Raw genomic sequence first — 16,197 nt, forward strand, 5'->3', positions numbered from 1 at the left:
CAATCCTAACGATTTTAATTAATTACGTATTCATTTTAATATTATTATATAATATAATATAGTTCATTCATAATATACTTCATTTTAATTTATTTAAAGACATAGTCTTAGTTTTTATTAATAAAAATGGACATTTTTGAAAATTTCGACTTGAATACTCGTTTATGTTTAGTTTCAAAACAATCCCTTGATGCAAAAAATTATGAAAAATATTTCAAAGTATCTGCTGGAAAATGTTATTTAATATGAAGATGTACATCTAAAATAGTTAAATTTAATAAGTTCTTTCACTAAATATTTAACCTTGTTTTAGAATTAAATCTTTTAAGCTAAGTAATTAAACTTTTGCATGACTTTTCATTCTTCTATTTTAATCGAATGCTCGATAGGATTTTGGTTTTTAAGAAGCGTTGCGATTTTTTCAATTAATCTATGTATTTGCATTTTTTAAGGAAGTTGTGTGTTCAAAAATCTTTTAATTACTTAAAAAATCGTAATTTTTCTTTTTCTTCAAAAAAAAAAAAAAAAAAAAAAAAAAAAAAAAAAAAAAGAGAGAGAGAAAAGAACTTTCTTGCCTTCTAAATGATCTATAATTACAAACTTAATATGAAATAATATATTTAGGCATTCAAATCAATTCATTATGTGATATACTTACTATATTAGATACATAGAAACTAGTATTTTAAAAATAATTCCAGTGTAATATTTTTTAATACGTCCATGTTCCAGCTATCTTTGTCTTTGATTAATTTAATTTATCTAATTGGGAAAATTGTGTAATATGTAATATACAATACAGTTTATTTAATATGCAGATTTAAAATTACTTATGAGTAAAAATTGGACATTTTAATGCTGTCCCAGGAATTTCTCAAGTTTGTTACCATGATTATTGTATTAAATTATTTCAGTTGGGTTGAACAAAATGGGTCCCATTTCTGTGTTGTTATGTATTATTTCAGTACACATTAAATAAATGAGCAGGATCTAGCATCTCGCAAACACATTTAATAACAACTTAACGAGATACACAAACACAAACTGAAACTTAACATAAATGTAAACTGAAACTAAAACTAACAGTTAACACACAGTTACAGTTAATCTGGCTGATGCCACATCTCCCCCCTTTAAAGATTTAGTCTATTGGGAGCTTTCACAATTCTTCCAGAGCGAGTCACAACAGTTTTTGGAGATACATCCTTCTTCTGAGTTAACACTGTAGGATCTGGATCCGTTATTTCTGGTAAGCTCCTTCTGTTATCTCTTTCTGAAAGAGCTTCCTCTAGATCATCGTTTAGCGGTGGAATCTGTAGTTTAGATCCTGGAATCAAATGTTTCCTATTCCGTCGAAGCACTTGTTTGCCTTCTTTAACAAAGTATGACCTTGGTGATTCAGCTTTTCTCTGTACAGTTCCAACAGCCTTCCTATCAGTTATCCATATCTTGCCACCCGGATGTATTGGTTTCAATTCATGAGCATTGTGCCTCCGATCATAATCCTTTTTCTGTCTTTCTATTCTTTTCTCTTCTTTTTCTTCCAATATCTCCTTCTCTATTAGCTTTGGTTGAAGTAGTGAAATTGCTAAAGGTAAGGTTGACTGTAGTCGACGCCCCATCAACAATTCAGCAGGACTGTAGCCGTTCTTTAAAGGTGTTGTCCGATAACTCAATAAAGCCAAGTAAGGATCTTTAGACTTTTTGAATCTTAATTTAATTATCTTCACTGCTGCTTCAACAAAACCGTTGCTTTGAGGATATCTTGGACTTGAAGTAATGTGCTTAAAACCGTATACTTTTGCAAAGTTTTGAAACTCAGCTGTTCTAGTAACTTCAAACTGTGGTCCATTATCTGATCTTACAACATTTGGAATTCCATGTCTGGCAAAAATTGATTTGCAGTGTAAAATTACTTCTTTTGATGTTAAACTATCCAGTTTTGCCACTTCTGGATAACGTGAGTAAAAATCTGTAACTAATAAATACCATTCTGCATGGAGTTTAAATAAGTCCATAGCTACAATTTCCCATGGTCTCTGAGGAAAACTAGTTGGTTTCAAAGGTTCAGAACAGTTTCTAGCTTCCTGTATACATGAAGGACAGTCCCGAACTAATTCCTCTATTTGTTTACTAATGCCAGGCCAGTATACTGCTGAATTCGCTAAAGCTCGACATTTATTAATTCCCATGTGTCCTTCATGGATTTTGCCCAATATTTCTTGTCGTAGCCTATTTGGCACGATTATTCGGTTTCCTCTCATTAACAAGCCATTCTGTATGGAGATTTCATATCTTAGAGGCCAAAAGGGTAAACAGGATGGTACTATCTGGTTTTTCTCTGGCCAACCATGAGAAGCGTAATTGATCAACATATTGCATGCTGAGTCAGTCTCTTGTTCTAGTTTTATCTGGGCAAGTCTCTCTGAAGACATCGGAACAGATTCTAAAACTTGATTGATAAAAGCTTCAACTTCCTCTTCCAATTCCAGATTTGGAGTTTCTTGTTGATGTGGTGCTCTAGATAGTGCATCTGCTACGCAAAGATTTTTCCCAGGAGTGTGAAAAACATCAAAAGAATATCTCATGAGCCTCATTTTGAGACGTTGTAGGCGAGGTGTTAAATCATCCAAAGATTTTCTAGTAAGTATTGGGACAAGAGGTTTATGATCTGTCTCCAAAAGAAACTTGGTACCCATTAGATAATTGGAAAATTTTTCGCATGCCCATGTAAGTGCAAGGGCTTCTTTTTCTATCTGAGCATAACGTTGTTCAGTAGGAGTTAGAGTTCTGGATGCATAAGCTACCACCTTGATTGTAGAATCATGCTTCTGACACAGTGTGGCTCCTAATCCATAAGAAGAAGCATCGGCTGTAACAATTGATTGTTTGTTTGGGTCATAGATGGTAAGTATAGGTTCAGATAACAAAATGTCTTTTAACTTTTTTAGTGCGGTTTCCTGAGGAGAGTTCCAAACAAATTTATTCTTTGTGGATAACATAGAAATCAAAGGCGCCATAATATCTGAAAATCGTGGAATAAATCTTGCTAAATAATTTGCCATTCCAAGTAGCTGTTTCAGTTCAGTTTTGTTTGTTGGGCTTCTGAAATTTTGTATGGCTTTTACTTTGTCCTGATCTGGGTGTATTCCTGAGTCATCAATGACATGACCTAGATATTTTATAGATTTAACAGAGAAACAGCATTTTTGTTTATTAAGAGTGATTCCCGTTTCTTTCAGACGGATTAAAGTAGATGTTAGACGTTCATCATGCTCTTTTTGATTTGAACCCCAGACGAGTATATCATCCATGTGACATATAATACCAGGAAGACCTTCTAAAGCTTGTGACATTCTACGTTGAAAATGTTCTGGAGCAGATGATATTCCGAATGGTAGACGTAAGAAACGAAATCTGCCAAAGGGTGTGATGAATGTTGTGAGATATGAAGATTCTTCATCAAGAGGAATTTGCCAAAACCCAGAGTTTGCATCTAATTTCGAAAAGATTTTCGCCCCAGCCAAAAGTGATAAATTGTATTCTGTTGTTGACAATGGGTGCCATTCTCTTTTGATGCTTCTGTTGAGTGTCGTTAAGTCAACACATATTAGCACACTTCCATCTTTTTTTCGTACTACCATTGCAGGAGAACACCAATCAGTAGGTTTTTCTACCTTCTGAATAACATTTAATTCTTGCATTCTCTGTATTTCTAGTTTAGTTTTCTCCAGAAGTGGTATTGGAATTCGACGTGGAGAAGTTAGAGCATATGGTTTAACATCACTATTAAGTTCAACATGGTAACTTCCTTTCAGTAAGCCAAGTCCTTGAAATAACGAAGGAAATTCATGGAATGGATTAAAACTTGTAATGTTGAGCACAGATTGAGATTGGATATTGGGACCAAGTCCAAAAAATTTTATGGCAGGTTTTCCTAATAAACATGTTTGGAGTCCTTCTATAACATAAATTTCTTCTAAGCACTTTTTTCCATTATATTCAACATTTTCAAGCAGTTTTCCCATTAACTTCAAGGGTGTTTTATCGGGACCAAAAATCACTTTATCTGCACTTTTTAGTTCTGCATGTTTGAGTACTGTGGAGGCAATACTGCTTGGAATAACAGAATAGTCTGCACCACTATCAATTTTAAATTGGATGCATTTTCCTAGTATTTTAACAGGAACAACCCACTCATCTGTGTTTTGTGCACTTCCCACTAGTCCTACAAAACCAGCATCACAAAGTTCATTGACTCTTTTAATAGTAGATAAACAAACATTATCCCAATGTCCTCTTTTCTTGCATTTTCTGCAATTTGAGTCCTTTGCTGGGCAGTTTCTTTTTTCATGTGGCTGTTTACCGCACCATTTGCAATTTTTTCGCTGATAATTAGTTTTCGAATCTTGATATTTACTTTTCGAATCATGAAAATTACTTTTGTCTGCATTAGTTGTTTTATTATATTTCTTCTTTTGACTAATAGCATTAACTGTAGAATTTTCAACTAGTAGTGATTGTTGTTTCTTAACTGATTCCGAAAGACGTACTTTGTCCATTGCAGTTTGCAGGGTAAGTTCAGAATCAAGTTGTAATTTTTCGCTTAAAGTTTGATCTTTAATACCAACAACTATACGGTCACGAAGCAATTCGTCATGTAAATTACCATATTCACACTTGTCAGCAAGAGCATATAAAGCAGTAATAAAATCGTTGACAGACTCACCTTCTTTTTGAATTCGCCGATTGAACTGAGCTCGTTCGAATATAATGTTTCGTTTAACAACAAAGTGAGTGTCGAAACTATTCAAAACCTCCTGGAATTTCTTTTTATCCTCTTCCGATATACTGAGCGAAAGAAATATGTCCTCGGCTTTATCACCCATGACGTATATGAGAGCATCCACTTGCTCCTCATCTGTTTTTGTTATTAGTCCAGAAGCAGTTCGGAAACGTAAAAATCTTTGTTTCCATTTAGGCCATTCCGAGGGGATCGAAAAAGGAAATGATTCTGGCGGCGTTATGTGATATGCAGCTGATGTCATGATGCAATTTTGGAATATCGAAGGAGAGTCAAACTTACTGCGTTAATTTGTTTCTTTTTTTTTTACCGCTGCCACCATGTGTTGTTATGTATTATTTCAGTACATATTAAATAAATGAGCAGGATCTAGCATCTCGCAAACACATTTAATAACAACTTAACGAGATACACAAACACAAACTGAAACTTAACATAAATGTAAACTGAAACTAAAACTAACAGTTAACACACAGTTACAGTTAATCTGGCTGATGCCACAATTTCTCCCTGAATGGTCCATTTTTCGAATAGGTAGCCATTATACAATTAGTCATTATATCAGCTGTGCTGTATTCTACGAAAATAAAACTTTGACAAGGTGAGGGTGCTTTATGCCATTGGCCTCAGTTAACAGCATGATTGTGTTAAATTTATTGTTTTAATGCTTTAAATTTATCGTTTTAATGTTCCGTTAAATTTTCAATAATTTTAGTCATTTTTTTTACATTCGACTATCAGCTGTTAACTAAGTCTGTTACTAAAATTGCATTTTTAATTTTTCTTCTTTTTTAAAACGAATGGCAAACATCATGAAACGTCAAAAATGGATTAACACGTGGACCTACTAACGATATTTGTTACAGGGTTACTAGTTTCCCAGAAAAATTTACGGAGTGTGGCATCTGTTAACGTCTTCTAAATTATTAAAATATTATTGTCGTATTCTTTATTTTTCTTTTATGTGAACTATCACTGAACTAAGTCTGAGCCTGAATAAACTGTGTCTGACGAAAGAAAAAAAACGAAAAATTTAATAAAAAAATTTCTACTAAGAAATCACATATTTTTTTACATTTTACCAGCAAATAGGATCGGGTTTGCATGACAGTACTTTAAACCAGTGGTACCCAATCTATAAGCCACGGTCTAAAAATTGGTCTCGGTTATAGGTATAAATGAGACGTGGATGAATTAGAAAACCTGAAGCAGAAAATATCCTAAAATAATTTAAAGTATCTTCACGTGAAGAAGACTTAATTGAACTAAGGATTGACCAGACACTAAAATGGCTTTTGAAAAGGGCACCAGTGTCCTATTCATGTAATGTGTCCCGTTTTGGATAAATGTTGGACGATTGCGTCTTGTTCTGTATAAAAAGGAAGAAAAAAAAATGACTATCTAGTTATGCAAAAAATTGCGTTAAGATATTTGATGGGCTCTCGACAACCTATCTAGATAAACAAGCCTTTTTAACTTTAATTTTTCGTATGTACTATATATATATATATATATATATATATATATATATATATATATATATATATATATATATATATATATATATATATATATATATATATATATATACAGTCGAACTTCGATAACTCGAAGTCTCAGGGGACCCCCAAAAATATTCGACTTATCCGAAGTTCGAGTTATTGGAGTTACCCCCCCCCCGCTCCTTTTCTGTGGCACTCAAGTGGCCTGTGCTATAAAATATATATATTTGTATGCATTTTAATAGCATATGGAAACAGCAAGAGAATAGGGTCCCAATGTTTTATTAAAACTCTTAAAATATGGCTTCACTACATGATTTTTACTGCATTTGAAAAAAGCAGTTAGTTTTGATTGTTTACATTTTTTAAGGTTGTTGGCATTCACAAAGTCACCTAATTTTTGAACACAGTTAAATAGGGTGTTATCTGCACCTTCGGTGGTCTCTAGGTATTGTTGCAAGATGTGAACAGCGTCATATGCTTGCTTGCCCGTTGGAGGTAAATGGCTATCAGATTCATCTTCGTCTTCATCTCCATCTGGTTCTCCGCAAATTGATCTCACTATTGCTTCGTCAGACAAGGGCTCTGACGTTGCGATGTTGTCATCGATGCACATGAAATCTCTCAACTGTTCCCAGTCCATATCATCCATGCCTTCAAAGAGATCCCAATCATCGGCTTCCGCTTCATTGTCGTCTACACTAGCACAGAAGAAACCACAGCTCTTAAAACAGTTCTCAATCACAGCTTGAGAAACATCACTCTCCCAGGCACGTGAAATCATACGTATGGCATCTAACACGTTGATTTTGTGCTCGACACCATTCTCCACATCCTCGATTGATTGGCGCATCAAGCGTTAATGATGCCTTGGTCTGCAGGCTGCAGTTTTGAAGTTGTATTTGCCGGCAGGAAGACCAACTTAATCGCGGACAGGTTTGCGATATCACCGTGAGAAGTTGTCTAGGAAGAGTAACACATTTCTGTTTTGATTGAAAAACTTTGAATCTAGTTTCCGGATGTATGTCTCAAACAAGTTTAAAGTCATCCAAGCTTTTGGATTGGCATGGTACTCCACGGGCAGGGATTTGACATTTTTTAAGCACCGAGGTTTCTTTGTCTTTCCAATGACCATCAAAGGAAGTTTTTCAGTCCCATTGGCGTTCGCCCCCACCAGAATTGTCAACCGTTCCTTGCTGAGCTTGCCACCAGAGCACTTCTCACCACGAAACATCATCGTCTTGTTAGGCATACATTTAAAAAAGAGTCCGGTTTCATCCACGTTGAACACATCGTTCGGTGCATATGACTGCAGAAGATGTGGCAAACCCATCCTCCAATTCTAGCATGTTTCATCTGAAACATCCTTTGCTTGTCCGTGTAGGGTGCGGAACACGATCTTATTCCTGGCTTTGAATTTGTCCAGCCATCCCGTACTGGCATTGAATCCGGTGACGTTCAGCAGGCGAGCGAAGTCCATTGCTTTTTCCTTTAACAACACTCCGCTCAGGGGAATGTTCTTGCTGCGGTGAGTTTCGAACCATTTCAGAAGTGCTGCTTCTACGTCAGGAAATGCACACGTTTTGGCGCGTTTACTGGAAAAGTCGGCTCCCGATCCAAAGCGGCTCAAAATCTTTTGTTTAGCCTTTAAAATCGTGGATAAAGTGTTTGGAGGAATGCCATATTTAGCAGCCACATCTTTCTTTTTCAACTGATGATTTTTTTCAATTTCCGAAATAAGCTTTACTTTTTGATCTAAAGTAAGCGTGATCAATTTACGCTTAGACATTCTGGCAACAAAATGCGGATTTAATCAACGCGCAAAATCCAAAGAAAGCAACTGCAGCTTCTCGGAATCAAACAGAGATGACCGTACAGCTGAGAATCCTTATCACGAATGAGCACATGTGTTCTGATAGGGCCCAACCCTATTTTCCCCTTGCAAAACGGGTGCTCTTCCTCCCTCCCCCAAGAGAGTGACCATGTTGAAGTCATTCTTCTGGCACAATCACATTCCCCTTCCCACCACAATCCCTTATCTGTTTAACCTTTAGGACAATGGAGGAAAGGAGAGTGAAGGGCATTCCAAGAATGTTTGAGGCACAGAAGACAAATGTGGACTGGTTTTCAAAATTGCAAACAGAATTGCTTTTTTTTTTCTTTTTATCTTGCACTAAATCTGGAAAAACTGTCACAAGAAACTTCGATTTAAAAGATGTTCTCTTCGAGTTATCGAGACTGTTTTTAGCAAAAAAGTATAGGAATGATTTGGGACTTGATTAAAAATTCGAGTTAGAGGATTATTCGACTTATAAGAAGTCGAGTTATCGAAGTTCGACTGTATATATATATATATATATATATATATATATATATATATATATATATATATATATATATATATATATATATATATATATATATATATATATATATATATATATATATATATGTAATACAAAAGTTATAAAAATACTTTTGTATTAACAAAAGCATTGAAAACTTTTTCGTGTTCATAAAATGCAGATATTCTATTTCGGGACTTCAAGGCTAAAAACATGCCAATGAATAATAATTAGATTTATATTTCAAAAGAGAAGTTATTTTAAGATCTTTCACTTCCATATAAGGAAAGATTAAACGATTTGCTATGAGTAATAAATAATTTTGATGAGGCGTAAGAATACACAAGGAAGGCAATTTGACTGGCCTTTTTACACTTTTTAATCATCCTATAAAACGAAGGACCGAAGGTTTTTGCTTGGCTTTTTGTTGTTTATAATGCCTAACTAAACTACGTTAGTTTAGACGGGATATGGGTCTCCCCCCTCTCCAGCTTGGAGGGGACTGAGATGTATGCTTTCACCATCGTTAGTAAATAAAAAAGATTATGCAGAAAAGGACTTCATTTTTCCCGTGATGTGGACAATTATTACATAAAATATCGGAGCTTGGTTCCCAGTTATTTCATATATATATATATATATATATATATATATATAAGTAAATACAAGAAAACACGTAGAAAGTTAAGAAAAACAATAAGTTTCATTTATTGCGCTTAAGTTGCAAGTGAACAGAACCCATTAGATAAGTTCAAAATGAAGAATAAAACAAAGAGAAATTAGAGATATTTGAAAAAAAGATTATATCTTTTTTTCATACGTCTTATGTATGATTATGTATGAAAAGATTATATCTTTTTTTCCGGCTCTTTTTTCCGGTTTTTTAAGTAAAATTTTATCCCGTTTTTTTTTTTAAATTTTTTTATTTTTATTTTTTTTTAAAACTGTTGTTTGTTATTTTTTACTTATTACTTATTATTTCCCCCTTTTTTTCCTATGTCTCTAATTTCTCTTTGTTTTATTCTTCATTTTGAACTACAGTAGAGTCCCGATTATCCGAGTTAATGTGGACCACGACTAACTCGGATAACTGAAAAACTCGGTTAAAACGAAGAGTATAAAAAAAGAAAGAAAAAGAGTTGGTATAAATGTAATATATTTAAGAAATATAAAATTTATACGATTATATCACATACAATTCCTATTATTATTAAAAAGGTTACTTGAAAAAACTTAAAAAGTATACTTTGCGAGAATTAAAGAGTTTTTACTTAAAAAAAGTCCTTAATCGTTTTTTGTTTTACATAACTTTGGTGCTTTTCTGCAGCAATGTTTCGCCATTCTTTAGGGATAACAGCAAGGCTGGTGTTGCCTCTTTTTGTTGTTCTATGTATTCAATAGCATTTTCGACAGCTTTAAGTTTATCTGTGTGAGAGATTTTTATATGTTGATTTTTATCATCACTGTCTTCATCATCTTCGCTAGGTTCATTTTCATTATTGACGATATTAACGATCATTTCATGGGATCAAGTTGTTAGATTTTGTTTTCCCGAGTGTTTGGAAGATAAAATTCAGATTTATTTTTCGGCGGTATTTTTAAAAGTAAAAAATAGACTAGAACAAAAAAATCCTTAAAATATTTGATAGCTCGGTTAAAGCGGAAACTCGGATAACCGGGGCTCGGATTATCGGGACTCTACTGTATATATATATATATATATATATATATATATATATATATATATATATATATATATATATATATATATATATATATATATATATATATATATATATATATATATATATATATATATATATGATATATAACATGATCAAGCCTTTAAAGAATGAGACCTGCTTTTTTTTCTGTTGCTATTTAGACAAATTTTAAATTAAACAGATTCTAAAAAGAAAATCAATCAAAAAGAGGAAATCATAAAGAGTGAGTTCAAATGATGAAAGTTCAGGGGTCAGTTATTATTATTTTGTAATTTTTTATTTTGTTTCTCGCTAAATTTTGCCGAATTTAAATTTAAAAAAAAGCAAATGAAAGAAAAATTTTAATACAAAATGCACTTTGTTATTATCTAAAATATCTTGGGACTGAATCATTATTAAGAAGTGTGGAGCAATTCCATGATAATAACCAATCTAAGGAAAAATAATAATTTTTTTTTTCATTATATATTTAAATAATTTGCTGATTTCAAAAGCATCATAAAAATTAACCTAAACTTTAGTGAAATTTTTATGGATGAATTATATGGGCAAAGAAGTCATATTGCCCTTTGTTTTTAAAGGTAAAAGTGTCTAATAAGGAAGAAATATATTTTTAATAATTTAGCAAATTTACAGAAGCAGAAAATTCCAAATTTTAGAATTATAACTATGATAATAGCAATGCAATTTGCAGATCGTAAAACGCAAGTTTTAAATAAAATTTCCTTTTTTGATTACTCGCAAATAATATTAAAGATCAATTCAACTTTTCACGAGTTAAAAATATTCACGGTTAAGAACAAGTTTCAAAACGTCTATTTCAATACAAAAAAAAAGTTTTTTTGCTGTAAATGGAGATTTTTAATAAAACTCAAGAAAAGACATAAGAAAAATGAAAGTGTTTAAAAAGAAAAACCATAGATCACAATAATAAAATACACATATTGTATTCTTAATCACGGAATTACAGATATCTTATTTTCGGTTCTATATATCCTCATAGATAGCAGCACCAAAATAACTATGTGCTAATTTTAAAACTTTGTATATAAGAAAGTTTGGTGCTGCCATCTATTGGCCTTTTATTAAAATATTGTTTCAGTATCGAAAAAAGTACATTTGTAAAAAGTGATGTAAAAATAACAGAAACTAACAAATAAAATAAGATTTCCTAAAATCTGGCCCCTAAACGTGGCTACTGTTAAGAAGACAATGCCAAAATTTGATTAAAAGTACATTAATTTCGAGAAATAAATTAGAAAGCAACTTAAATTGAAAGAAGTTCATTTAAATATGAAAAAGAGTGATTTAATAGTTACAAGAAAGTTTTGAAATGTTTTATTCTTAAACTGTTTTAAAATTTCTAACAAATACTTTTGAGTTTTGAAGTTGAAAAAAAAAGCATTTTCCAACTGTTAATGTTCTGTGTTATATATAATATTTGCTCTTCTACTCTGAGTTTTTATATTCCAAGGGTTGAATTAAATGCCTGTAATATCTGGTGTAAGTTTAGCATCTGGTTTAACCAGCATATAGCATTTTGGCAATAAGACTATAATTCAAATGAATTTAGGATTAGATTAGGATCAGGGCATCATGTAAAGACTGCGAGTTGCTCTACACAGAGACAAAAAGAAAATTAAGCTAAGAAAAATTGAGAACACCATATATTTTTTGTATAAATATGATAATTGCAAAATAATGCTGTTTTGAGTTTTAGATTAGTATTTATAAAAGAATAAATTTAAGAATTTAAAATATTGATTTTCTCGATAAAAATTAAAGCAAAAATCAGATAGTGTTAAGCGCTGAAAAAAAAAAAAAAAAAAAAAAAAAAAAAAAAAAAAAAAAAATTGAGACCACTTTTCAGAAACAGAAAAATGTGCTCTGCCTTTGAAAATATTGTTTATTTAAAAGCATTATTTGCTTAAACAAAATTTCGATAAAGTAGTTTTTTTTCTTTACTCTTTTTTTTTTTTTAAATTTTTTTAATAATACTTTCATAAAAACGCTTGCCGGCCGGCTTGTGTAGGGGGCAGGGAACTGTCCTTGCAGCAGAAAGGACCTAGGGTCGAATCCCAGGCAAGGCATGGTTGTTACTTTCCCTCTCTGTGTTTTCTATGTCCTTTCTCCTTTGTGTGTGAATGTGACCCGCCGTATAAGCGGATTGTGGTTGTGTGAAAGGCATGGCAGAAGTCGAATTCCTGGCCATAGATGGCGCCACTAAAAATAGGAACAATCGCACCCCCACTGCCTAAACAGGCACACGACAAGAAAACAAAAAAAAAAAAACGTTAAAGATGAATGAAAATTAAAAAAGTGTAGCTATTTCAGAGTGAAGATTGAACAAAAGACAAATAGTTGATTGAAAAGAAAAAAAAAACTCTCATTAGAGCTTACTTCTCATTAAAGCCATGAAGCTTCACCATCGTGACAAATTTTCTTTTTTAATTTTATTTATTTTTTATATATATATTTTTAATTTTAAGGACACACATTCAGAAAAAAAAAAAAATTTAAAAATCGTGTAATTATATCCTAAGAAAAAATACTGTGTGAAAGGTTTACATAACAGTTTGTAAATTAAGTTTTTAAACATAAATTGAAGTGAATGTTTTAATTTTATAAATATTTAATGATAAATCTGAGTTTATTACTTTATATATTACTATAGTATACTATATTCATCGTGCATTTAAAACTATTTGAATCCAGCTGAAATTGTCATAAAAACGTGGATTGTCAAGGTGTGCAAAATAATGGTTGGTAAAATGAACAATTGTTTATTCAAAGTTTAATTAATTTTATTAAACGCTAAAAATAGATAAACCAAAAATACGAAAAATAAAATAAAATGAAAATATTTTAAGATTATGTATTGTTAGTTTTTTTAGAAGTTCTGTATTATAAGATTGGATAAGAAATGTTACAGTGGTAAATTTCAAAGTATCAATAATGTAAGCAAGGCGGTAACATTAGGCCCTTGATTTGAAGGCCTCTCGAATTAGGATTTAAGATCAGAGGTATTTTTTTGAATAAATAAATAAATATCGTCAATATCATTTAAAAGAGCCGTGGTGGCTTAGAGGATAGAGCTCTCCCCTCCGAATGAGGTGCCCGGATTCGAATCCCTGCGATGACTGGTTGATACAAATCCGCACCCGGCACGCACCGACCATAGTGCTTACGTAAAATATCTTCAGTGGCAGATTTATTATGGGTTAGAGTCCCCTTGCCATCAGACAAACAGTGGGTGGTTTTCGTGGCTCTCCTCTCCATGTAACTCAAATGCGGGCTAGTTCAATCGAAAAGTCTTCCATAAAGGCAAATTTCTCTTAATGCTTTATAAAGGAGTTACCTTGTCTTCTGGATTGGGTTCAAAATTACAAGGCTACGGATTTGAACAATGGAAATCACACATTCAAAATTTCGTCGGCTGTTCAACGACGGTTACAAAATAAAATATTTTTCAGAAAAGTATTAAAATAAGAAGTATGGCTAATTTTAATAGCTAATTTGTGTAATTTTTGGATTTATAGCTACTTTGTGTAATTTTAGGAAGTATATTTCATAATTATAAGAATTTTCAGTTTTTAATAGAGCATTTCTCTTATTTTTTAGACACAACAAACAACAAAATGCAAGAAAGGATTGTTGAGAAACTATGATAAGCCGATTTTCTAAGGTTAAAGCGAAAAATATAGAAAATGGTGGCAAAATTTTCTCGTTTGCAATTAATTTTTGGAACAGAATATTTTCGCGGTATTTATAAAGAAAATTATGCAATGTAAGTTTATATTGATTTGAAATGATTTTATAAAAACGTTTATGTTAGTTAAAACGGGAAACACTATTTCTAAACATAATCACAAATTTGTTATCACCTTTTTATTTTTAACACTTTTTCCCTTTCTTTCATTTCTTACAGTGTCTTGTAATAAAACTTTCATATCCTTAAAAGGTTATTTTAATTCGTTATTTCATTGTTTAGTAATCATTTAAAAAAAAAGAATTCAATTTTTCACTTTAGTCTTTAGTTTGTTATAAATCGTGGTAAACACATTTCTAAACATACTATATGAAGCTTTAAATTAAAATAGTATACCTTATGGAAAATTCTAAATTATAGCAGGCCCCGCAAAAAATATTTTTTGCCTAAGCCCTCGCTTGGATCGGGGCTGTACCAGGGTTCTTATATCTTGAGAATTCCTCTAGTGGCGTGATACATCATTGCTTCAATAACGATGATGACGAATAAAAAAACGTTAACTTTTAACCTTAGTCTGCAAAGTTTGTAATAAACGTGGGTTACACAATTTTAAAAATGCATCGCTATTAACTATATAAAACTCTAAATTAAAAAAAGAATACCTTAAAGAAATCTCTAAATTACAGTAGGCCCCGCCATAAGCCCTGCTTATGCTTATATCGGCCTACACCTTGTGACATCGAAGCAATGATGAGTCATGTCACGAGAATGCCTCTAGCCAAGTTGTTTGATCTAACATTGGTTCATTTAACGAGACCATAATTATAATAATTAGACCATAATTTAGAACAATATAAAATGGAAACATTGAGTAAGCTGCGCATTTAAATATAATATTAAAAATCAGATTTACTGCATTTAAATTTTTTTGCCACCCATTAAAAGCATTGCAATTATAACGTTAGAACTTAGATGAAGGTAATTAAAAGGTAAGCTTATATAAAGGTAGTTAAATTGTTGTTAGTTGTTAAATTTCTTTTCTAAATATTCCATTAAGTAATTTTTTGTATTTGTGTATAATTTTCAAAACTATATAAAAAATTTAAAAATTTTTTAAGCTGTATTTTTAAAAATAATGCTAAAAATTAAAAAATTTTTCTGTTAAATTTGTCAAAGTTAAATTTATAAAGTAGTATACCTTTTACATTTATAAGTGTTACATTACTCATGTTCCAGTTGTTAAGACTTATGCGCATTTTCCTTTGCAGGAAAGATATTCTATAATGTAAATAAACTATTTAAAAACGATAATTTGAGAGTCTTTGTTTTTTTGCTAAAGCTAAGCTAATGATCAGTTGAAAGAACTAAAGAAATCGAAAAGTTCTTTATTGAATCTGAAGCAAAATTTGAGAAAAAATTTTAACGAATTAGTTGATATAAAAATATCAAAGTAAACAATTTCCTTAAATTTTACAGCAACAAGTATTAATATATTTGACATATTTTGATATTTTCACTTCATTGCTGATTAATGTAAACAGAAATTCGATGAAAAACTTTGATCTTGACTCTCTTTTAAAATATTTTTTCTTTCCTTCTGAGGCATGTTATCTATTGCAATTTGCTCCTTTTATTACATTATACCATCTTTAAATAGATGGCAGGGCCAAACAGAAAAATAATTTTGTTTAATTTCAATTACACTATATTCGAAATACTGTACTGAGAAAAAAATTGTCAAAACTACCAGAATGTAGTAAAATTTATCACGTTTCTTGCTCTATGGGACCACTAAAAAGCTTTGTAGCTTTTACCGAAGCGCTTGGTAATGCTTTTAGTAAAATTAACAATAAAATTTAGTTTTATGATATGTGATAACATTTATTAAACGTGGTAATTTTATAATGATGCTTTAGAGCATACCATTAAAGCCATTTATTCGGTTAAATTTACTTTTCAGTTTTGTATTATTTACAAATTTGATGGTAATAAGAACTAAAATTTTGAAAACCAGAATTTCCAATTAACCGTTACCATATGAACGGAAAAGTTACCAAATGAATGGTTTAAATACCTATTATGTTGTTTTATTAACCAAAATTGTGTTTTTTTT

The 16,197-nt window shown here is 31.5% G+C and overlaps 1 protein-coding gene across 1 annotated transcript; it reads right to left on the bottom strand.

Annotated features, from left to right (window-relative positions):
- Positions 1–6,544: 6,544 nt before the first annotated feature.
- On the bottom strand, positions 6,545–8,041 carry LOC110283359 (uncharacterized). Its single transcript, XM_087154475.1, has one exon. The coding sequence runs from the start codon at positions 7,157–7,159 to the stop codon at positions 6,545–6,547; it is 615 nt and encodes a 204-aa protein (XP_087010601.1). The 5' UTR covers positions 7,160–8,041.
- Between the last annotated feature and the right edge of the window lie 8,156 nt (positions 8,042–16,197).

The sequence above is a fragment of the Parasteatoda tepidariorum genome, chromosome 11 (assembly GCF_982258835.1).
Source record: "Parasteatoda tepidariorum strain Cologne lab strain chromosome 11, Ptep-v5.0, whole genome shotgun sequence".
Classification (NCBI taxonomy): Eukaryota; Metazoa; Arthropoda; class Arachnida; order Araneae; family Theridiidae; genus Parasteatoda; species Parasteatoda tepidariorum.

Coding starts and splice junctions, on each gene's coding strand:
- LOC110283359 (XM_087154475.1), bottom strand. CDS start 7,159: ATGCGCCAATCAATCGAGGATGTGGAGAATGGTGTCGAGCACAAAATC.